The 25,654-nt window shown below is 34.5% G+C and overlaps 3 protein-coding genes across 9 annotated transcripts in view; 1 reads left to right on the top strand and 2 right to left on the bottom strand.

The window, feature by feature from the left end:
* LOC126825114 (protein MTO1 homolog, mitochondrial) overlaps positions 1-25,654 on the bottom strand; it is a 76,902-nt gene that overhangs the window by 40,054 nt on the left and 11,194 nt on the right. The gene's annotated exons all lie outside the window — the stretch shown is intronic.
* Positions 1-25,654, top strand: part of LOC126825112 (neuropeptide Y receptor type 1) — a 58,538-nt gene that overhangs the window by 13,409 nt on the left and 19,475 nt on the right. The window contains exon 1 of one of the 6 annotated variants that reach the window (XM_050554599.2): positions 20,333-20,889. The exons of the other annotated variants lie outside the window; for them this stretch is intronic. The gene's annotated coding sequence lies outside the window, so the exon portion shown is untranslated. Of the gene's footprint in view, positions 1-20,332; positions 20,890-25,654 lie in introns of those variants that run through there. 6 annotated transcript variants of the gene reach the window in all.
* Positions 17,657-25,654, bottom strand: part of LOC126825115 (protein MTO1 homolog, mitochondrial) — a 54,169-nt gene continuing 46,171 nt past the window's right edge. Inside the window, exon 9 of the mRNA XM_050554605.2 lies at positions 17,657-17,822. Coding sequence (XP_050410562.1) covers positions 17,801-17,822 — 22 coding nt within the window. The 3' untranslated portion in view covers positions 17,657-17,800. The remainder of the gene's footprint in view (positions 17,823-25,654) is intronic.

Below are 25,654 nucleotides of genomic sequence, written 5' to 3' on the forward strand. Positions count from 1 at the left end.
AAAAGATGCACCATTTATGTGTCAAAAGAAATGCTAATTATCTAATGCTCCAAGTGATTTATTTATTTTAAGCTTGGCTGCTATCCGCACTTCACATGTCCAGGCAGATTGTCAAATGATTACATGTCATGTAAATTATATAACGGCGGAGACATCATTTCAGTCTGACCAATAATTGTTAATGTCTTAAAGGAAGGATTTATTTCTTGGCTACTGACAGGCACCTACATTCACAGAAAGTATATCGTAGAATAATTCTACTGAGTATCAGTATATTTATCATGTTATTCTGTAATGAGAAAAGGTCTGGTGGAGAGTGATACAAGCCTAGATCACCATACCAGTCTTTGATAAATTTTCTACGTTTTGCATTCTGACTTCTCAGAAAGCAGTGATATTGATGAACTCTTATCTACTATAGTTTATTGGATGTTCAGTGGAAGTCGACCGACTGGGGACTAGTTTTTGCCAGCCAGTCTATTTAACTCACGATAATTAAATAAGCAAAATGTGATGCACATTTCTTGGAATACATTTTTTAACGTTAAAAATTATCATTCTTCCTCTTAAATCAGGACAGCTGTATGCGGCCTTAAACCATTCTTTATGGCGAGAAGCATAAGTCATCTATATTGTTTGGACATAGATTCTTTTTAGCTACCAGTAATTCTGGCATGAGGTCAATACAAGAGAAAAGTGACTTGTTCAGGAACGTGATTTTATAAGCCAGATTACAAGGGGATTTATATACAATCATGGAAGGTAGCTGAATCATAACATACACAGAAATCAGGTAGTTTTACTTTGTCTATTTTTTAAATTACAATTGTCTTGGTAAAGTAAACTATACATGTATTTATGTTACTGGATTTGGTAAAATGTACATTTGTATTTTAATTTAAATTTCTAGGTACAATTCATGGGCTAAAACTAGAATCCAATTTGACAAACTGGAAAAAGTTAGCAATAGAAATTAGATTTTCCAAAAAGAAAATAAACCATTTGAAGGGTGAAATAGGACATATTTGGTGCCAACTTAGATCATTATATTCTCACCGGAAAACGGACCATTCACACCTCTAATTGACCAGTTTTTTTCAGTAAATATCTGGTTAGTTTTATATTTAAAAAGAGCACTTGTGGCTCCCATCTTATGTTAAAATCATTGTCCATAATATAAAGAGAAGAATTATCAATTAAACAGAAGTTCAGGGGCAGCTCAGGATTTTGAGCTGCAGGAGAGGGGGAAGGGAGGGGAGGAGGGGGGTCCATGGTGAAGACGTCAAGTTTGGCATGAGGTATGGAGATAAAGGAAGGACATGATAAAATCAGAAGCTCTAAGACAATATTTCTGCTCATCTAGATGCTTAAACATGAAGGATTAGAGTAGAGTGAGGCCAAAACAGCGACAATGTCTCACACGCTAGTTTGTCCCATGTTATTTCGATGAATGCATGATAAAAAAAATATGCTTTGTGTGAGCAGGGGAGTGTCCGAGTACCCACTGGACACACGCCTGAACTTTTATTTGTAACATTTCAGTTTATAAGTGTCTGTGTTATGGAGTCTACTGTTAAATGCACATAGCTGTTGCTAAAATACAGGTGATGTAGTCAGTAAATTTTGTCTGAGTAGAACATAATCAAATGTTATTGCTTTAGGCTTTCCTTCTCTCATTGCACTGACACAAGTCTAAATTGGTTGGAAAAAATCTTCACTGATCTTTCATCTATCTTCATCTGATTTGATGCTTTGTATAACTGACAGAGAGGGTTGTTATTCACAATAGTTGGTGCACTTTTAGCTTGTGAACTTTATGGTGCCAATTATAGAGCAATATGATGATCATAACTCCTGATGAATATTTGTATGAGGTTTATTTACCATATGATGTATGGGTTGAAGTAAGTACCTATAGGTTATAAAGTGTGGCTATTAAATATATTGTTACATCCACAACATGTTTCTCCTACATTGCATGAGAATACGGCCATAGAGTGATGTTGCCTGAATATTGCCAAGGAAAAAAATTAGTTTCACAACCTTAATCACTTACTCAATAATATTATTTCAGACAGCACACCATCGGTTCATACTTGGCCATATGTCAGTCTAGACTGTTTGCCTTAAAATTTGCCTGAAATTGCTCAGGACCCAACGATAATAATAATCTTTATGAATAGCTAAAAGAAATATTTCAATAATAAACAAGTGAGATTGATGTCCCACGTCTCAATCCCAATTGCACATGGCACATATCAACTGCACATTTATCTTTTGGTAAAGCATTTAGCCTACAATAGATACAAATGTGAAAAATGAATTAATATTTTTGTGGGTCATCAAAAATGACTGACACTGTGACAGTAAAAATTTTGATGTCAAATCCCTAAGTCATATCCTTTTTAATCTGAACCCATAAACAACTCCATCTCTGACTATTTGCTAGTGGAAATAAATAATTGTGATACAAATCCATATTATTGGTGATATTACATTCAAGCTTTCAAAATACTTTCAAGAATCATTTAAACATATTTTAAATGAACACATATGTAAAATATTTAAAGGGTAAACGAGGTAAAAAGGTTTTTGCGTAGGTTAATGTATATTAAATATAAATCACCTGGAAGCCATGTGTTAAATATTGATCAGATTGTAGTGAAAATTGATTGTTTCCTTAGACCAAGTTTAAAAACCTAGAAAACCACATCTGTTTTATTTTCTATCATCCCACTAAAAATACCAATACTAAAATATTTATATTACATACATATATTGATTTCATGAAATAACACACACACATGTATACTTTTAACTTTTAGAGGTATATATAGCTAATAAGTTTTCTTTTAGAAGTGATAACCTGGAATGGATATAATGATTTTAGTTGCAGCGCCTGACATATCGTTATGAACTGGTAAATGAAATTTTGAAATTTTTGCCAGATATATTTAGGCCGATTACAAATCTGTGCCGGACAAAATGACAGGCACCAGAGAGGGAATCTGCCTGACAAAGCCTGAATTTGTGCCTGGCATTATTTGTGACAGGTGCCTTATTTTCAGGCTTGCAAGATACCTCCTTATATATAATGCCATTAACAGTAATATAGAATAGAGTCTGTTAAAGAGACAACAAGCAGAAATAGAAGTTGAATAGCACATTATCAATAGTTTTGAAAAATTATTCAAATCGATAAATTCAAACTTAGGTTATAAATATTTCAAGTTTACAATGGTGTCTATTGATTTCATCTTTATATGCCTTGGACAAATAAAGTAATAATAATTGTACCTTTTTCGTACAAGTCAGATCATTCTTCATGCAGGACTATTTTAATAGATGATGACAAAGATCTTTATAGTAAAATTGTATATATTTTCACTTTTAAGATATAATGAATGGTCTGGTTTATCGTGGCATTAATTTTTATAGACAATTCTTTTTTTTCTCTTGTTTCTTGATTTTCAATTTTATTGCAAATACAAAGTTTTGTAGTAGCTAAGTTTCTAAATCAGTATCACCCAAAACCTTCGACATTGAAAACACGAATTAGTTGTCAATTTTAATCAACATTGGTGTTGTGATCTTACCGGGAAAAGATGGGCATCTGATATCCAATATTTAAGACAAAATAAACATTTTACGATTGGTACACGAATCGTGTACCATAATGCGTTTCAGCACAATTTGTAACAAGCGACTCGAAGAACGAGGTTAGACATATTCCACAAGTCATGTCAAACGGTGACATCATATTCTTATCTGGAGAGCATGCGCAATAAATACTATTGGTGTAGACTGGAATAACGAGACGCCAGAGATTGCCATTCGTTTGAGACTTCTGGCGTATTTCGCCGAACAGAACTACTTTGAATTTAGAGTAAAAACGGAAACGACTGAATGTAAATCAGTTTATTTACATTCATATTACATTAGTATATACGTTGCAACCCATTTGTGCCAATTTGTAGGTCCCAAATATTAGCGATTTAGCTCCTTTAAATTGTTCTTATGGTGTTATGCTTTAATTTGGTAGCCAGTTTGGCTTGGTTTCTTGTACATGAAATCTAAGAGAAAAAGCATCAATTACGTATATATTTGGTTCCCTGTTTAATATCTTATTTATTTACATATTTTTCTTTTGTACTTAATATTATTTGATATACTTATAAAAGCCTTTTGAGTTCTATATTGTATATTATGTATATGCCTACAAAATATCCATGCAAGGTAATTCTGTCAAGGTACAGAGTCAAACAGCAATGACTTATTCATGAAAATAAGCTTGAAATAAGCTGATGCTAATAATGCTGCCAAGTGCCAACAAATATTTCATGTCAAATCAGATCTTAATGTTATTGGGGTTCTTGGTGCAGTCACAATTTTTATGCATTAATTAATATTTCTAATGATTTAAACATCTCTCAGTATGACCTGTGGAAGGCTTGTTACAATCTTTTGAAAGTTGGCAATATAATTTGAAGTTAGTGCTACTGTTTGAGTTTGGGCACTCTATAAATCCATAATTACATTACGTCTTAAAAATATGATATAATTCCACTTGAACAAAAATAATAAATGGGTTCTAATGAAGCAAATGAACTGAATTTTTAGTCCATAAGTTAATGTGTTACAGGTCCCTGAGGTATTAATCCTGACTTTACCAGGACATTAAGACAGATCCTATAGAATACTACATGTATTATAGTCTGTGAGAAATAAGAGGATTTGTTGCATTAGACTAAGCAATTTAACAGTTCTAGTAGATTATAGTTGTTGATTAGTATGTATGTTAGCGACCAACATTCCAGGTCTGTTAGTACCTATACCATCAAACCAAATACATTACACTAGTAGAATTAGTGTGTGATACGCTACTTACACTCCTACTATATTGTGTAGAAAACTAGATCTAACAGAGTATATTCAAATCCCTTCATAGGGTAAGTACAAATTATTTTATTCATAAACTTGACAGAGATACACTACACTGATACATGTTTTGGTCTAGAATCCTAAAACAGAGTACCAGTAATTTCATATTTAAAATTATTTTATTCATCGTTTCTAAAAAAAATTTTTTTTTCAAAAACAAAGCCTGATTCCGAATTAAAACCTAGAAAAACCTGAAATAATTCATTAATTTAGTTATTAGTTAATTTTAAGAATCATTTAATTGAAAGTCAGTAGTTGAGCATGTCGAGTAAAATAAAATCGCCAAATATTGTAAAATATGTAAAGCGGGGCTTATGTCGACTTTGCAACTCAAAGCAACTAGTTGCAGTCAGTTGCAAGTGTATTTATGTCGATCATATCAGCAACTGAGAGCAACTGAATTCGGAGCGCTCATGTCGACTCGGAACTGATAGCGATTACACGTAACACATGACTGTTAATTTATCCATCACGTGACCAACAAAATGTCAAATACTTTAGAAGAAGCATCCCAATTCCCAAAGGTATGGTCGGTCTTGCCACAATTCTATTAATATATTATTGTCGACATCATCAACATTTGAAAAGTGGGTGTCTTCGTTTGCTTTCATTATGCTTATTCATAGTCACAGTTGCTTTTACATGTAGTTGCATTCAGTTGCTTTCAATTGCTCCCAGTTGCTGAAACACCAGTTGCTTTCGGTTGCAAGGTCGACATAAGCCCCAAGAGTGATGGATGTATAGCAACATTTTAAGTAATAGTGATGGATGCCATGAGCAGAGATGTGTAATTTCTTATTTATTTTGGAAGTTGACATTCTCACCAATATTATTGTAAAATCTACATTCAATAACTTTAAATACATTTGGACAAATAAGATTTTAATTCAACAATTCGATTAATTTTGAAAATAAGTGCTAACTGGTCATTTGGGATAGAGTCTGGGTCAGGGTTAAAAACCGCTATGGTCAAAATGTCCTACATTCATTAAAAATATTCAATGCATTGTAGTGTTAACCACCTACATAATGACAAATAATACAAGCAGATGTGTGCCAAGTACAGTGCTTCAATGTCTACTTGTTCCAATGCTATACATATGGCAAAACGCTTTACTCTTTCAGTTTTTGCAATTCTTGTAAAGGTTTATGTAACATGCAGTGAGTAGGTATAAGACAACAGCGAAATCCATATAGACTATATACATACAGGTATATGATACCAACTATGCAAATACATAGGTATAAGATATACCTACCCTGTGAATAACTGTTATCATATGGTCATGGTTTATTTATGTTTATTATAGGTAAATAAACAACTAAATATATTATATAACACATACATTTCTATTATAAATAAGACTATAAGTTGTCTGATATAAACAAAAATATTAAATAAAAGGTTAACATTTTTTATATAAAAGGAAGGAAAGGAATGTGTGTTTTGATAACATCATTGTTTGGTCATTTTTATTTCAAACTGCATTGTAATCAATGAAATTGGGTTTAACATCCTACTTTTCTGCAACACTGTAATGAATTTCAACACACGTCCTTGCCAGCTCTGAGCACTTTGTCCCACACAGACAGGTACCTGTTTTCAAAATTTTAGAATGTTCTTCTTGAATCTCAACCTCTGGTTGGATTCAAACTCAGTCTATCATTAGTGGTGCCAGGATTCTCGAATGAGAGGTGCAAGATGGGCCTCCCCCAGAACATTGCCAGAGAAATACATGATTCCGAGTATATCCTGGATAAGGAACACAATCAACAGAAATTTCAGCATTTTCTCATCAAGGAGAAAGAGACAAAATTGAATATGGCTAGTTTCGAATGAAAAGTACATATATAATATATTAGTTTTTGAATAAGGTATAAAACAAATTAATGATGTCTTAATATTAAATCTAAGAACAGTTCAATAAATTGTTGTATCATCTAATATTTAGATTTACGTGTTTTAAGGGATTTTTGGCAGCATAGACTTACCTATTGCTTACACAGATGGCTTTTAAAGTAAAATAGAGAAAACTAAATTATTGTTGGCAATATTTGGTAGAATATATCTTTAACACGTTGAATGATGCATAACAAAAAAAATCTGTAAAAAAAATGCTTTTACCCAAGTTGGTGGGATCATATTCAGGAAAAGGTAATAAAATTGAACTGATTTTCTCTTAACAATATCAATCTATATTTCTTTTTCCTTCATTTCAATCAACACTGCCATTAGAGATATTTATTTAACCCTTGTGTATGTAGTTTCTTCTATCTTATATTAACTGTAAAAATATCAAACTCATAGTTGCGATGGTTGTATATCTATTAAGAAAATAGATCTTGATGCTTGGAATATCACAGGTATGTCAGTGGAACACGGCTAGCATGTGATATAAAACCTGGGCTTGTTTCACTGGCATGTATGATCTGACTATTAATGAGATGGTCTGAAATGCTGACTTTTCTACTAACATGCAAAACACTTTTCATTTAAAGGAGCAGTTCCATTGATATAAGTGGGTTAAGTACACAAAATTAAATGCCAGAATGTGAAGAAATTGCCTAAATAACTTCTCTGTTTGGAAGTGACAGCTAGATTTACTGTAACACATTTTAGGAATTCCATTGTTCAAGGAGTGGTGTGATAACCACAGGGACGAGGTGGACCGATATATAAGGCCTTTATATGGCACCGCTGATATCTATCTCTTGTGACTGAGATATATATCATCGTTGGATATATAAAATTATTATCACAGATCAAGTCAGGGGACCAGACAAGGACTCTGACGTAAAACAATACTCCCTTACGTGCACAGTAGTGACCTGCCGTGTTGCCTACTGGCTTGTTCATGATCTTTTGTCCACACAGTAAAAAAGTGAAACGTGCTGACTGGTGCAAATGAGATAAATATATATGTTGTCGACGGGGTTCTGTCACCCGTGTTCATAATCAGTAATCGTTTTGGTGGTTTGCTCAAGTGGCACCGGCTTTGATGGTTCGTCAAGAGCGGCCATGGTTTGGTTGGTTTGCCTAGAATGACACCGTTTTTTAGGTTGGCCTTTTTTTTTAGCTCCACCTCATCCCTGCATAACCATGACAAACACATAATTTAGGCAAGAACGAGAGAGAGAGAGAAATGGGGTTTAACGTCCACTCGACACAAACTAGGTCATTTCGGGACTAACGTATGGTTTATTTTTTTTATTTCAATAATTCGCTTGCGCGTAGGGGTCTTTAGCAGTGGGAGAAAACTGGAGGACCCGGAGAAGACCCACGAGGTTGGACAGGCGACCCTACTCCTTGTCACGTACAACCGGGGATTCGAAACCACGCCAGTTGAGGCAAGAACGAAGACATTGCTATCCAGGCATTTGGGTATTACGTGGAACTCATCCGATTGACTAGACAGCTGTCCTTGTCAGGCCCTCTGTCCTGAACCACTGACAAGGGGAAACCACCGTAGCTAAGATTGTGACATGATGAGCTCTCTGTGGTTGTAAAGATTAAGATCATCAAAAGCTTAAAAAAAATACTAAAAAAACTGTTACTGACCAAGAAATTTTATGGATTTAACATTGAAGTTACAGGGAGAGAATTATACCAATCTGAGGCCATAAAAGCTTCTAAGAGTATTTCTCACAGAATGAACACCTATGATTCACTGAAATATATCTGGGATGGCTCTCATAGGAAGTTCTCATGGAGCCTTTTAGTACCACCCTCTAACTATCCTACTCAATTTGGATGATTATCAATAATTTTATATGGCAAGTAATATTTACTTCACTGTAACAATCTTACTGTCTGCAAGTGATAATGTTCCAGTCAATATCATCTGTTGCTTTTACATAATCATAGTTTTTGCTCAAATTTTTAGTTAATGCAAATATTTTGGGATGAAAATCTTTAAAAGAATTGTTTGAATCTATTTTACCTTTTTTTTCTACAGTCGGATAGTAGAATATTTTTGTTCATTTATCTACCAGTTGTGCCAATAAACTGCCGGATATTTTCATTTATTGCTCAATGTTCTTGAATAATTATACTGCCAATGTAATAATTTGCACTTAAAGAGAGGACTTTATTTCTTTACTTAATCCTTTTTTCTCAGCTTAGCCATTTCGGGACTAACATAAGGTTCAATTTTAATTCAATACTTTGCTTGCGCATAGGATTCTTTAGCTATGATTGGAAATTGGGGATCTGGAGAAAAACCATGTTGGACAGGTAACCCTACTCCTTGACACATAGAAGCAGGGAATCGAAACCATTACACTTGACTCAATGACACACGTTAGACCAGATTTTATTGTATCTGAGAATAATACACTTTACACACATACGATTATTATACAAATTAATATATATATATATATGTTTCACGTTAGGTCTATATATACTCTTCAAAAAAAGTAGGGGATATTAAAATGCAAATACCTATGCAGATTGTGATATGATAAATAGTCATGGACACTTGACATGCTTTGAGAATATGTTCACACATGAAGAACTTATCGCCCCAACAGAACAACTGTGCTGCACATGCGACACGCAATAGCGCCATACACGTGGGAGGGGTTCATTGTCAAATTTGACACTTCAAGGAAGGGTTGAAGAAAACTGCCGCATGCTGGTTTATCTATCCATGTTTGCTTTCCTATCTGTTCTTGAATAAGATTTACTGTTTAGCTTATCTTTGCTTTAGTGTGTTACGTTTAATTTGGTCGGGAGACATGTTCGTCAACGTCCACCGACAACACTGCAAGAATTGGCCGTGGCACTGCAAGAGGTGTGGGTCAGATTGCCCCAAATCGTGATTGGACGGTTGATTATCCCCTACCTTTTTTGAAGAGTATATATCTTTTATGAACAAAATTAACACATATATAGGCCTGGGAATAAACCACCTAAGCCACCTGTCAAAGGACATTTATATCCAGAGTGGACCGGTAAAATTGTAGAAATCAATGAATGAATATCATGTGAACATATAGTAAAAACCAGTTATATCCTGCTGGATATGTACCCTATAAGAGATCACTGTAGTGTAAACCATTCAAATCTTTGTCATTTTTTTTCTGATTGATTGAACACAGATGCTGTCAATAAACTGCCAAAGTTAAAAAACAAACATACATCATAATATCTATTTCATATTGTAATTAACTGCTACAAGATCATATATGTGTACTACTACCAACTCCTATTTAAATGACTCGACACACTTTTCTTGTCAACCGGGGCATAGATGAAATTTGTGCTGAACAAGACGATTCTTACCCTGCACCCCAACCAACGATGAAAAACAAACCATAAAAATAAAATTGTATCAGATATCCACTATCATTCTACTGTCTCAACAGAAAGTATTTTTTTCAAGCAGTAAACCAAAAGTGCCAACTCGACCCAAAGTACCGTCTGGGGCATACAACCCCTCCCCTAAAAGTGCTACTGAAAATCTCGATCAGAAGGTTCTTCCTAGCCCACATTTGGATTTGAACCATGGCCGCCACAACCTCTACATTATGTAACTAATAGTCCTAAATTAGACTTATTAACCATATTCCATTTATGACATGAATATATTTAATAGTATGACTAACAAAGTTGACAGTAATATGTATCGGACTAAATTCTTACAGAAAATCAATGTCTAGTAATAGTGGGTTCAACTAACCGGCAGATTTTCTACTAAACATTAATTAATCCTTTTCGTTTAGTTGAATCAGCCTACAATGCTGCCGTATAATTCCGGACGGAACTTCTCTTTATACACATCGCAGATTACCAAATACTGCTTGCAAGCAAATCAATTTTTCCGCAAAATGATTTGACATAAATTGCTATTCTAGTTTTTGATCCGTGATCCTATAAAGGGTTAATAGCTAAAGACCAACTGTCGTAGAGCGAGTAAAAAAAAAGATCCATTTGAGCAATATTTAATCTTATGTCTGTCACCTAAAATCCTACTTATCAACATCTTCCAACATCCTCCACTTTATTTGTAAACATGAGATGATTTTATGAAACATTAAGAAGCAGAAGAATTGATATGCTATCGTATGTAGCATTCATCCACAGCTAGACATGATTTTTATGGAACGTGGATTATGGGAATATTTAGTTATTTTATAATTGGGGCTGATGACACTGCTGGTAGCCATTAGAACTGTTACATTATTGTAGTATATTACTCCATTAGGAAAAGGTAAAAGTTTCTTTATACATAAATTAGTTAAATCAAATTAAAATTAAATGGGTAACACCTCTTTTATTTGGGTCCAAAAAAACATGTTCAGTATGATTGAATTATATATCTTACTTTGTTTTTGTAAGATAAAATAACTCTTCATTAAAAATGTAATTTCACAGAAAATGTTGAGATATAGCCCATTTTGTGTTCAGCAAATAAAGGTCCTTTAATGATCATACAAACGATTAATAATATTAAACTAGTTTTCATGATCATTACGTTATCGCAAAAATAGCATATCCTAACACCCTTTGGTTAGCCTCTCTCTACTGCAGGTAGTTTCAGATTTTGAAATCTGATTTCAGACTACTGCGCCTATCAGCTATGTAAGTAGTGGATGGCATTGTGTTTAAGGCAGGGCATGCTCCATCTTTCTAGAACATCTGATACCATTTCTCAATTTTTTGCCAAGTTCACACAACTTAAAAATTTTGTTGTAATTTTGTAATTCATGCATAAAAACTGTAATAGACTACCATTTTAAGAAAATAAACCATCAGAAACCTGAGCTTCTGTAATTATGGATATGCCTATCTCATCTCATTTGTTATTAATGACTAGCTTCACTATTTAAAGGAAAGTAATACTGGTATGTATGGCCTGTTCCAACTGTTAATCTGTTACACGCAATCAGCATTTAAAGACTTCAAACTTTTCATAGGATTATTGCTCTTGTACTAAAGCATGTTGATAAAAAATTGGATTTTATTGGATAATCCTAGTTTTCACTAGGTTTCAAAAAGGTATTGTCATTTAAATATTTAAATGTTTCTAGAATTTATGTAAGTCTTTCAGAGGGCTTGCCTCCGATGTTTCATTCAGTGATCTGATAAGCATGACTATTTGCTACCATTCGTAAATTTTGCCAGGTCATTAAAACACAAAAATTACCTATAAAAGGCAACGAAACATACGCCCACAGCAGCTAAATCGTCCGGGGAGTCAACAAGAGTTGTCGCATATTTTTACTTTTTTCGGTAATTAAACATTTATAATACATTAAAATCTGATAAAGAGTAACAACTAATTAAGTAATTATCAGAAAACCATTAGAATTTGTTTGGTTTTTATAAAGTTCTGCCCCATGCTAATGTTTTGTATAGAAAACTTTTAACATCATGGATTTAGTTGTTCAAGTCATAAAAATTCATTGAAAATCAATATACTTGTTCGTCTCAAGACCTTAAACTCTGTGTATCAATCTGAAGTCAATCGGATGATAACTTTAGCCTCTAGAGCGTCACAAGATTTTTCAAAGTGATTAAGGGCCATAACTCTGGCAGTACTTATCAGAAATAGCCGAAAATCAATAGGCTTCTTCGTCTCATGACATTAAACACTGTGTATAAATTTAAAGTCTATCGGATATTAACTTTAGCCTCTAGAACGTCCACAAGATTTTTCAAAGTGATCAAGGGCCATAACTCTGGCAGAACTTATCAGAAATCGCCGAAAATCAATAGGCTTCTTCGTCTCATGACATTAAACACTGTGTATCAATTTAAAGTCAATCGGATATTTTCTTTGGCTTCTAGAGCGTCCACAAGATTTTTGAAAGTGATCAAGGACCATAACTCTGGCAGTAATTATCTGAAATCGCTGAAAATCAATAGGCTTCTTCGTCTTATGACCTTAAACACTGTGTATAAATTTAAAGTAAATCGGATATTAACTTTAGCCTCTAGAGTGTCCACAAGATTTTTTGAAGTGATCAAGGGCCATAACTCTGGCAGTAATTATCAGAAATCGCTGAAAATCAATAGGCTTCTTCGTCTCATGACCTTAAACACTGTGTATAAATTTAAAGTAAATCGGATATTAACTTTAGCCTCTAGAGCGTCCACAAGATTTTTTGAAGTGATCAAGGGCCATAACTCTGGCAGTAATTATCAGAAATCGCTGAAAATCATAGGCTTCTTCGTCTCATGACCTTCAACACTGTGTATAAATTTAAAGTAAATCGGATATTAACTTTAGCCTCTAGAGCGTCCACAAGATTTTTTGAAGTGATCAAGGGCCATAACTCTGGCAGTAATTATCGGAAATCGCTGAAAATCAATAGGCTTCTTCGTCTCATGACCTTAAACACCGTGTATAAATTTAAAGTCAATCGGATATTAACTTTAGCCTCTAGAGCGTCCACAAGCAATTGCGGACGCCGGACGGACCTTCTGATAGTTGCTTCATACTATTCCCCGGTTGTACATGACAAGGAGTAGGGTCGCCTGTCCAACCTCGTGGGTTTTCTCCAGGTCCTCCGGTTTCCTCCCACTGATAAAGACCCCTAAAAGCAAGCAAATTATTGAAATAAAGTTGAACCATGTGTTGGTCCTGAAATGACCTAGTTTGTGTAAGTTGATGTTAAACCTCTCTCTCCCTCTCTGCTTCATACTAGAATAACTAATTAATCAAAGCCTTTGATATTCATAACTTACAGAGTATTATTGGTTGATGTGGACAACACCCTAATGGATTTAAGTAATGATATATACAATTCTCATGAACTTTGTCAAAAAGATGTGTGATGTGTCTGCTCCATTTTCAATAGTTTTATTCAACAAGACTAATATTAAAATTATTCTGTATCTCTACACTTTTGAAGGTATTTATTTCAAGAAAATACCATATCATTATCATTATTGTATCAAACTTTGGAATTTTTAAAATATTATTTTGACCATAAAATTTAATGTTAGTCTTGTTTATATTTTCTGTATTTAGCTACAAAGATAATGATAATATTGTGCCAATAAGTGGACGAATAAACTGAAAATATTCAGATTAGTTATCAAAACTCTGGAGATAATTTGCTAACCTTATTTTGAACCCCTGCTTTGATCTGACATCAATTAAAGATATATTGCTAATTTCATCACTGTATTAGCATCAGTTTCTGATATTCATGTCTCATACTACAACAACCATGGATATATCTCACAATGATTCTAGATGTAAAAAGGCTATTTTCAATTTGATTATTCATGCCTAAGCCCAGACTACAATGCATCTCAGGGCCGGCGGAAGCAATTTTTGATTTGGGGGCTACCATCCTAGGACTTTAGCCGGGGGACCAGGGGCCGCCTAGGCCCCGCAAGGTCCTGGGGATCTAGAATGTCAGAGACGCTTTCTGGCTAATGAAATTACTCAGCAATGAAGTGAAATATTATTTCTTTTCTAAATCCCTTAACATGCAAACACACTTGATGGTGGTTTCCTACTGTTATAGTGTGCAACAAACAATATATTTTTGTTGTGCACTAACAAGTAATTAATTAAAGTTTAAGCCATTAGCTTGCTTTCCAATTGATAATCCCCCTGGTCCAGTTAAACCACGGTTGTTAGCATGTCTTTGTCTGGGTTATAATCCTATCCATTAGAAACGGATTAAATACTTTAGTTTGCACGCTCATCAGATCTATAGTAACCAAAATTAGGATATAAACCCACAAACTCAAGAAGCATAATCATTATTATCTCTTGAAGACATTAAAGACATTATATGTTAACAACCTCTTCTTATTATTAGGTAAACATTGTGAGAACTAGTGACATATAACCCAAGACAAGATAAGAGCACGTTCTCACTACGATACTGAAGTTTGACAAATACATGGATAATAATACCAAGGTTGTGGACACTCAAGGATACACAATTTTTATCAAATTTTAATGAAATTGACAATGTATGTTTATAACTGAAAGATCTCGACATTTTTAGCTTGTGGACCCTCTAGAACTCAAAACTGTTCAAATATATCACCATTACACCATTTTTACTGCCAAGGTTGTAATACCCAGTTTGTTGGCCATCCAGAGTTTCGAATTTTCATCTAATTTTGATATATCCCAAAGGTCTGGGTTCCTTTCGATATTGGCATGTATTGGACAGTAACTTTCTGGATTATGACCCTTGATTGTACGAAATATCACGTTTTTAGCTTGTGGACCCTCTAGAGGTCACCATTTTTATACGCCCACATTGAAATGTGGTCGTATATTGTTGTCACCCGCTCTAGAGGCTAAAGTTAATATCCGATTTACTTTAAATTTATACACAGTGTTTAAGGTCATGAGACGAAGAAGCCTATTGATTTTCAGTGATTTCTGATAATTACTGCCAGAGTTATGGCCCTTGATCCCTTTGAAAAATCTTGTGGACGCTCTAGAGGCTAATGTTAATATCCAATTGACTTTAAATTTATACACAGTGTTTAATGTCATGAGACGAAGAAGCCTATTGATTTTCGGCGATTTCTGATAAGTTCTGCCAGAGTTATGGCCCTTGATCACTTCAAAAAATCTTGTGGACGCTCTAGAGGCTAAAGTTAATATCCAATTTACTTTAAATTTATACACAGTGTTTAAGGTCATGAGACGAAGAAGCCTATTGATTTTCGGCGATTTCTGATAAGTACTGCCAGAGTTATGGCCCTTGATGACTTTGAAAAATCTTCTGACGCTGTAGAGGCTAAAGTTATCATCCGATTGACTTCAGATTGATACACAGAGTTTAAGGTCTTGAGACGAACAAGTATATTGATTTTCAATGAATTTTTATGACTTGAACAACTATGTTAAAAGTTTTCTATACTAAACATTAGCATGGGGCAGAACTTTATAAAAACCAAACAAATTCTAATGGTTTTCTGATAATTACTTAATTAGTTGTTACTCTTTATCATATTTTAATGTATTATAAATGTTTAATTACCGAAAAAAGTAAAAATATGCAACAACTCTTGTTGACTCCCTTGACGATTTAGCTGCTGTGGGCGTATGTTTTGTTGCCTGGCAACCTATCTTTTTATCTTATTTTCAAAACCATTCAAATATATCACTGTTACACCATGGTTGAGTTCAAATTTCCTGAAAATCGGACCGAAACTTAGAGTCAAATGGCCACTCCCCTGTATGCAAATAGTATAAAAGCATGTCAAGAGGTCCGAATTTTTATCCGATTTAGATGAACTTAACTGAGTATCACTAGCTCTTGAATAAGTACAGTTTTGGTGTGTATTGGCCCCCTGCCTTTTACGCAAAATGTGAAATATGAATGAAGTTTGTGGACCTTTCTGAGGCTACAATTTTTGTCCAATTCATGAGATGAAACTTAAACTATGTGTTATGTATCAAAAGTTCTTGGATGAGTTCGACTTTGGTAGGCAACAGACCTCACATTCTAGAGCTATAGCCCTTGCTTTTTATGCAAAATGTGAAATATGTATGAACTTTTAGGCCCTCCAGAGGGGCTACAATTGTTGTCCCATTCTGATGAAACTTAACAAATATGTTAAGGATCAAGATCTTGAATGAGAGGATGCTTCCTATTGATGTTACCTCTTCCTCATACATTTCTTGCAAAATGTGGGCGTATCTTGCATGGCAACCACTTGTTTCAACTGGTCATAACTGATAGCAGTGAATTATTTGATAGACACAGGGAAAGAGTGTGAGAAAAACTCTATCCCATCATTTTTTTTAATTACCTAATCTGTCATAGATACAACTAATCGTGACCCTCGCAACTAGGAGTCTCTTTACCCAGTGATCAGTATAGAGCATAACAGGATTTTCTTCTGAAAGTCTACGTTCTAGAAGTCTGACTTCTATGTTAAAATCAGACCTTGTTGTATCTAACGGCATTATTACTTGCGTTACAATAACCTGGAGAAAAGAGTACTTGGGTGTGGGTGTGAGTTGGTGTGTTGGGGTGTGTGTGGGGTGTGTGTGGGGGGGGGGGCTAAAGCCAACGTAGATAGTGGCAGAGGAGAGCAATGGGAGTGACTGTTGCTCCAACTGAGCACAGTTTTAATCAGTCTTATAATTCAATTTTTATCGCAAGTCCTTTGAAGAAATTTCGTTATTTGATCACCTCCTTGTGTTTTAATTATAATATCAGAATAAATTCAAAATTAGTTGGTGTGTGTCACAGTGCCTTTTTGCGCTTTAGAACCTTACTTGCCCCTGAATGTTGACAAAATCACTGACAACAATGTTTAGTTCCAAATGCTATAACAAATTATGCATTTAATATAAGGGCATACTCGATGACGGTGACTTCCTGCTTTGAACTAAGAACTACAGTACAATCAAGTTACAGTGGCATTTTATTCCTGAAGATAATTGTAATTTATTCGGTCAATACTGGTATTGTACTGTCTACAGGTCTGGCACAGCTCTTAGTTTCCAAGGTCAGGACTTTGATTATTTAATCAGCTATTACTTGGTAGTCTAAAGTAACCAATCAATTAGCGGTAAAAAGAGACTGATAGTGAAAGACAAATCTATTGTCAAACATTTTGATTGTCCAGGCAAGATTGACAAATGTATTGTGTTTCTCTCAGTTCCTACTGGTATCCTAGTTGTTCTTGAACTCAGTTCTAATCTGTCAAATAGTAGACAAACATCAATTAAGTAAAGTAGATTATCATTTCTTTATTTACTTCAGTCTCATGTTGAATCAAATATAAAAAGATGAAAGTTTGTATTTCTTTGATAAAGCATCACAGAGCTAGGATAATTGCACTTTTCTGCACCAACTGGGCTAATGAAGATCAGGATAGTTGCACAGAACTAGGATAATTGTTTCTAAAAGACCATCACAAAGAATTGGATATATTCCTGAAAATATATAAAAGAGACTGCCCCTTTACGAAACTTGCTAATAAATAATTCTAGAGTCTAGTGCAAATTGAGATTTCAAATGTCTTACAAATAACTATAAATAAAACCACATGGGGCATTTGACACAAGCAACAGCCTTTGAAAATCAAACAAATATTATTTTACCTCTCTGCATCCCCAAAAATCTGTTGGTTTCGGGGACAATTATTTTTGATCTTTGACACATGTACTGAAAACTTTAATCTAGCTAACTAGATCAGAGCTCTTTACCCTGATTTGTTTCTGTTTTAATATCACAATCTCCCCCATTCATATCAGCTAATTATGTAATTTTGTTGGTAAATCCTAGAAGTGTAAGCTGTAGTAAGGTCAAGTAATACAACCTTTTTATCATATAAATTAAAAAAAAAAAACAACCTTGAATGTCAATACCAAGCATACCCTGGGGATTTATTAGAAATTAAAAGTGATTTAAGAGGCTTCTGGTCGACAGTATCTGAAAAGTAAACAAGAATTTCATATTTTGAAAGTCTCAATGGCAAACTTGAGACAAGTAATCAATGAAGCCTCCAGTTAAATTCGTGGATATAATGAAAACGATTTTGCTGAAGTGACCTCCAACCTTTTGAGAAATTTAACTGTGGTGGGTCATTTCATTCACACCAATATTTAGATGCAGGGACTTGACGAGAAGCACGTTTACAGAAAAATATGCAGCTTACAGGAACTAATAGATGGTTATTGAATGAAGAGAATCTTGTGGTGCAGACGATAAACATCTGAGTATTATAGGTATAAGGATCGTGCGATGAAAATCAATTTTTATCATATAGACATTTTGGATCCATTTCCCATATTACGTTGATGTCATCAAAAAATGGATATTGACAAAATACATGTTGAAATCATCTTGTGGTGAATTTTTTTCTGGAAGTGAATCCTGGAGCCTCATGTAGTGTTTGACAGGTCAATAAGGCAAGATCAGAAATACCCTCTTATATTACCAGTGTCAGGTCACACAATGTAATGTCCCTTGCACATTAAATTTACTGGGTCAGTCTTTCATAATCAACATCTAACCAATTCCCTTTTTTTTTTCAAATTCCAAAACACGATCTAACCAATTCCTTTTTTTGTTTTAAATTCCAAAACATGATCTCAATGGCAGGTTGTCATTTGTCCTGTACTTGAAAGACGCTGGTTATTGAAATCTTAAAGATACATTCCCACGAAGAAAGTATTTAAACGGTAGAGATTTTCAATAAAAGTATGGCAAATTTGGTATATATGGAAAGTAGAAGCTCCCAATTATACTAGAAAAATACTGGATTCCCTGTAAAACTCTTATGTCAAAGCACAGGACAAAACTGTAGTGGTATTACTAAATGGCAACTGGTCGGCATACTTTTGTTCGAGTGATGTAGAGAGTGTTTGATATGTGTGATCAAATGACTAATGATTGAGAACAATGAGATACTTAAACATACAGCAGGAATAGAAGTTGAAAGAGAATTATCTAAGAGATCACTAACACTGGACAGCTGCATTTACATCTACACCTTTTTAGATCCCATCTGCCAACAGATCTTTTACATGCATTGCTTATTTGTATGAGGGACCTCGTTTGTTTTATTTTTGCCCCATCCAAGCAACTAGACAAACTTTAAAGTTTAAAATTGATCTGATTTCTTTAAAGATTCATTATGTAAACACTAAATGGGCCTATTGCAGGTCTTGATTTATATGACAAGCCCATGATCAACTCTGGATCATCAGATGGCGGAGATTAATCCGAATTAAAATACAGTCGCTGTCTCGAATAACAAGTACAGTTGTTACGATAATAAACAATCTATGCCACATCTTGCCAAAACTTCAAACAGTGATAACTTTGTTCAGAATAAAGTGATTTTAAATTAAATTTTCAATATATTCATTTTGCATTATCTATTTTTGAACTATTATAGGAAGATCGAGCAGCTCTATATCTAAATCTTAAATAATACATCTTTAAGTGTAGGTAGACATATTTATCCATAAATATCACCTTGTAGTACCAGTAAATTATATTAATTAGATAATAACAAATAGAATCCTAAAATAACTAAAGCATCAACCATCTGACTTAAAGAATGGTAAATTTTATCTTTGTGAATTAACGACACATTGGTTGATTATTTTCTCCACATATGTCTGAAGTAAGTTGATAAGGACAGTCTGATACCCTGTTTATTTCTGTAGTTATATAGTAATATAAATGAGTTGATGTTCAATATTAATTTCTTGATTGAGATTTAAATACTGGCTGGCATGAAAATCAATGGCTGTGATAGAAAGTAATCCTGGAAGTGAGGTACGTACGGTACCAAGTATTTTATAACAGGAAACTAGTCGTAATCAATAGGGGAAGATGAAGAGGCCACATTATTGGCTAATGTTTCTATTGGTAAGCGGTGTATACTGTAACTAGTAACATAAGTACTTTATTAGTTGTATTATATAAGTAAACAGAATTACTGGCAACAACAACACAGGATGGCTGATGCGCTTGAAGAAAATATGGTACTTATAATGACATAAAACTAGTGACTGGTATATAAATACTATAGCAGTTAGTACATGTGGTCTCATACCAGAAGTTATACATTAATTATAGCAGTCAAGTAAAACACAAACTTGTATTATTGGATTAGCAGCTAATAGAACACTATGTTGTATGACAAAATCATGCAGCTAGTAAATATTTTTCAGTGTTAATTAAATTATCATGGAAGAAATTCATTAATAGTGTGAGATAAACTGATAATGATTATTATAGAAACTTCTGGAATTAACAAGGAAATTATCTTGGTCAATTGTGATAAAAAGAACTAAAAGAAATCAAAATGAAGAGTGTACAAAGAACATCAGAAAACTTATGATTTATCACAAAAAAAACCTAGAGGAATGTTGTTTACAGTTTTGTATGTTTATGATTCAAATATGTAAGCCATAACCATCTTCCAATGGTTGCGAAAGCTGCGGAATAGACATAAAAAATCAAGTAACTCAAGTGTTTTTTAAGGTAAGATTTCTATTGACTTTAGTACAGATTAAGTGAGATCTTGATGAAGTAAGATGAAAAAGCTTGTCAGATATGGCTGATAAGAAGAGAAGTCATTGATAATCTGAGGTGGCAGCCATCAACATAACAGATTCATCTGAGATTTCATCTCATCACTTTTAAGTAAAAGCAACAGTCTATTAAATTCTTATTATATGGTACTTTGGACTTGAAACAAAATACCTATCTACTATTAAAAGTGTTTTATACATCCTCATAGAAATCTAGTTGTATCTTGTCGTCAGGCCTGTCTGTTTACCATCCACAACATTTTCGTGTCCACAACCTCTACTTGTGAACACACAACTGACCAAATTTGTGACCTGATATTTTTTAAAATGTATTTCACATTAGTCAATTTAGTGAGACCAAGGGCAAGAATCCTATTGAATTTCAACAATTTCTGCCAGTTATTGCTTAAGTTATGGCCTTTATTCAATCCATAATATTTTGTGAATGCTCTAGCTACAGAGAAGTTATCATAATATACTATTCAAAAAAAGTAGGGGATATTTGATTTTTAAGTGTTATTAAAGTCACCTAATGAAACTGACGAAGAAACAAATGACAAAATGAAATGAAGTTCACATTCATCGATTTATTCCAAATGATCGTTAGACTAAGTAAGGCACAGACTGACCATTATAAGGGTAAAATGATACCCGGGGTCAAACAGCAAAGTTACCACAGCATCACAACCAAGTCAGTAAGGGGTAAATCCTCCTCTGTTTGCCAAACAAGCATTGATCCGACGTGGCATACTCCTAATGAGACGTCTAAGGTCATTTTGGTCCAGATTGTCCCATTCCTGTTGCAACGCAGCAGCAAGTTCTTGGACATTGGCAGGAAGTTGTTGACGTTGACGTAACCTCTGTCCAAGCATGTCCCAGACATGCTCGATGGGGGAGAGGTCGGGACTCAGTGCTGGCCAAGGTAATGTGGTGATGTTCTGTTGTTGGAGGTAACCTGTAACGATCCTGGCCCTGTGACATCTTGCGTTGTCATCCTGGAAGATGAAACGGCGGCCATGACGTCGTGCAAACAGCACAACATGGACTGCCAAGATGTTGTCCCGGTAGTACTGGCCTGTAACACGCCCTGCAACAACATGTAAAGCCGTTCTTCCAGCAACAGTGATGCCTCCCCACACCATAACAGAACCACCCCCAAATCGATCATGTCTGATGACGTTAACGTCTTGGAAGCGCTCGTTTCGACGACGCCACACCCTCCTACGTCTGTCCAAAAAATCAACAGTGAACCTTGACTCATCTGAAAACATCACATTGCTCCAGCGTCAATTATCCCAGTGTTGACGATCCCTACACCAACGATGTCTTGCCTGAATGTGATGATCTCTCAAACAAGGGATCACGCGAGGACGTCTGGCGCGAAGGTGACCCCTATGCAGTCGATTCCGAATCGTCTGGCCACTCACTCTCACACCAGTGTCTGTTTGAAGATGAGCGCTGATCTGATTTGCTGTGATGACACGATTTCTCAAGGCCAAGGTACGGATAAATCGATCCTGGGCTTGAGTTGTCGCCCTTGGTCGACCTGAGCGTGGTCTGTCCAGTACAGATTGTGTATCACGGTATCTGGACCATAGCCTGCTTATGACAGACTGAGAAACATTCATCGTCCGCGCCACAACCGCCTGTGTTGTGCTGATCTGTAGCATGCCAAGGGCACGTAACCTTTCATTTTGGGTAAGCCGACGCATATCAAAATTTGTTTTCTGGTCACTAAAACAATTAAACTGATGTTTCCACCCTGGAATTCAATGCCACAATGACTGTAACATTCAAAGTCAGAGTTGTGCAAATCTTGGGTTGGACCCCCATGATGATCCCAAGCATCACATGCATTCCATGCGGTAGCTATTGGTGCGTTTGGGCGTCACATGTAACTGGAAATGTTTCTTCTGTTAGGTTCTATAGTGACTTTTTTCGTAGTCATTTGCATATTTTAGTATTATGCCCCCAAAATCAAATATCCCCTACTTTTTTTGAATAGTATATGATCTGTTTTAAATCTATATGTATAGTTAAAATTAGTGAAACAAAGGACCCATATAGTTAGATATGATAAATGTAGAATCAATGTGAAAGAAAATAAGGATGTTTATTCATGGAAGATATAGTGATCATCTTGGTTTTTTTTCATTGCTATGTAATCAAGTAGACCCACATGCCATCCAGAATGTGACAAAATCATAAAAGGTTTTGCTTGACCTATCTGTGTCTGGACTCCAGACTAAATAACACAATGATAACACGCTGTTCACTTTATTACTTTTAACTTCAAGGTAACAACATAATAGAACAGCAAAATAAAAGCAAGTGAAGTTAGACACGAAGTTGTAAATGTGGATATCTGAAGATTATTTTACAGGCGGATGCTGTTCTGTCAGTAGATCAATCAAACAGGCAGCATCGCATTTATATTAAAACACATAACAACTATCATACAATATCATACAGTTTCATTTATACTAAAACATGATCATATTAAAACATACAATCATTATATATAAAATATCATTCTGAAACATTTATATCAAAACATAAAACCACTATTATACAGTATCATTTATACTAAAACATGTTTATATTAAAACTCACAACCATAATTATCGTACAATAATTAAACATGTCAGTATTAAAACATATAACCATCATCATATAATATCATTTACCAGTATATGTTTTAATATCATTTACCGGTATATTAAAACTTTTTTTTTTAGAAATGGGATTTAGCATCCACGCAACAAAAACTAGATCATTTCGGGAGTAATATGGTATAATTTATATTTCAATTTAGCAGTGGGAACAGGATCCGGAGAAAACCCTTGAGGTTGGACAGGTGACCCTACTCCTTGTCATGTACAAGTGGGGAATCAAAACCACACCACTTAACTAATTGATGACAGAGTTCAGGATGCAACACGCACGCGTCAACCATTCAGCCACCCAAAGCCCCAATATATTAAAACATATAACCATCACTAAAACATGTTTATATTAAAGCATATATCATTATCATGAAATGTTGTGCACATAAAAGATTATTTCGCAGTTGGAATTAAAAGTGTAGGCATAGGAATAAATATTGCCACACATCAGTCTCAAATTCAATGTGTTGACTTTAATGATAAACCAATTCCATTTCATGCAACAAAATGAACCAGATTTCACAAGAAAATGAACTAGATTTTACTAAAAAATGAACCAGAATTTCCAACAAAATGAATCAAATTCCACAAGAAATACACCAGATTCCACAAAAAAAATGAACTAGATTTAACACCAAATGAACTAGATTTCACTACAAAATGTACTAGATTTTACTACAGAATGAACCAGATTTCAGGGTAAAAAACCCTCTCATATAGATGAAATTAGTGGAATAGTTAGCTAAAATAATACAGCAAAATTTATCTCCCCAACACTGCACACTTAACATTAATTATAACCATTTGTTATATAAAATATAATAAAGAAGTGTTAAACCCATTCTGTTTTATTCTTATAGTTTGATTTCAAGATTGGTAATTTGTTTTAAGAAATATCTTCAGCTTCCCTTCATTTGTCTTAAAGGCTACCAAATTCATGGTTTTCATAATAAAGTATGTGATGGTGTACGTGCTTGAATTCCTCTCAACAAGAATATCTTCAAGATGATTCTCATATCACTTTGCTTGAGGGCAGTATTGACAAATTCTCGCAATATCATGAACAACTCTTGAGATAATCAGAATCAGAGCAAACAAGATTAAAAGCTTTTTTCCTTCATCAATTTTGCAAATACTTTTTTTATAGGTTTTTGGATTGGAATCAAAGATGAAAGGGCTTAAAAATGTCAATAAAAAATAAAGTATTTAACTTCCAAAAAACAATAATTCAAACATGAATTTGGCACAGGACAACATCGCAAAAATGACTTCCCCACACCCACTTCTCCTAGATAAGCCAATAACATGTAACCAGTGGAATCAGGTGCACAAGAAAGCTAAAGCATACCTTGCCTTGTGTAAGACACATGTACACTACAACTTGTATACAAGACAAAAGAAATCATGTAAAATATAGCGAGACAAAGGGTAGTTTAAACCCCACTCAACACCAATAGTTCATTCCATGACAATAATACTAAAATATACATTTATTTCAATAATTGGCTTGCTCACTGGAAACATGGCCAGTTGGTGTGTGTATGTCTGTGACTGTGTGGCAGGAATTAAGAAACAGGAGAAAATCCACAAGCAGGATATTGAACCCATCCCCTTAAGATCTACAGGGCACACTTCAGACTACTTAACCACCCAAATCTAAGTAAAAGCAAGAATAATCAACAACAGTAATTTCTAAATCAATATGGTGTTGTCTAATGTTAGACTAAGTGTAATTACCAAACACTACCATTTCTGCATGATTGAGACCCATGAAAACAGTTCTGCACTAATGGTTTAGTGGTAACCATGTAGAGTGGGAAGAAGTCCATTCTTTCTTGTTGTCCCCCCCCCCTCCCCTTCGTCCTCAAATGTACATGTACTACATTTCTAACGGTACAGTTTGTGCACCCTCCACATCACCTTTTGGAAATACTGTACAGATGTAAGTGGTGATCTATTTAACAGATTGGGATCTAAGTTTGTTAATATCATTAATATTCTGAAGTCATAAAATTGCTACATTTTGGTTAAAGATACATCAAGTAAGAG

This window comes from Patella vulgata, chromosome 6 (genome assembly GCF_932274485.2).
Source record: "Patella vulgata chromosome 6, xgPatVulg1.2, whole genome shotgun sequence".
Classification (NCBI taxonomy): domain Eukaryota; kingdom Metazoa; phylum Mollusca; class Gastropoda; family Patellidae; genus Patella; species Patella vulgata.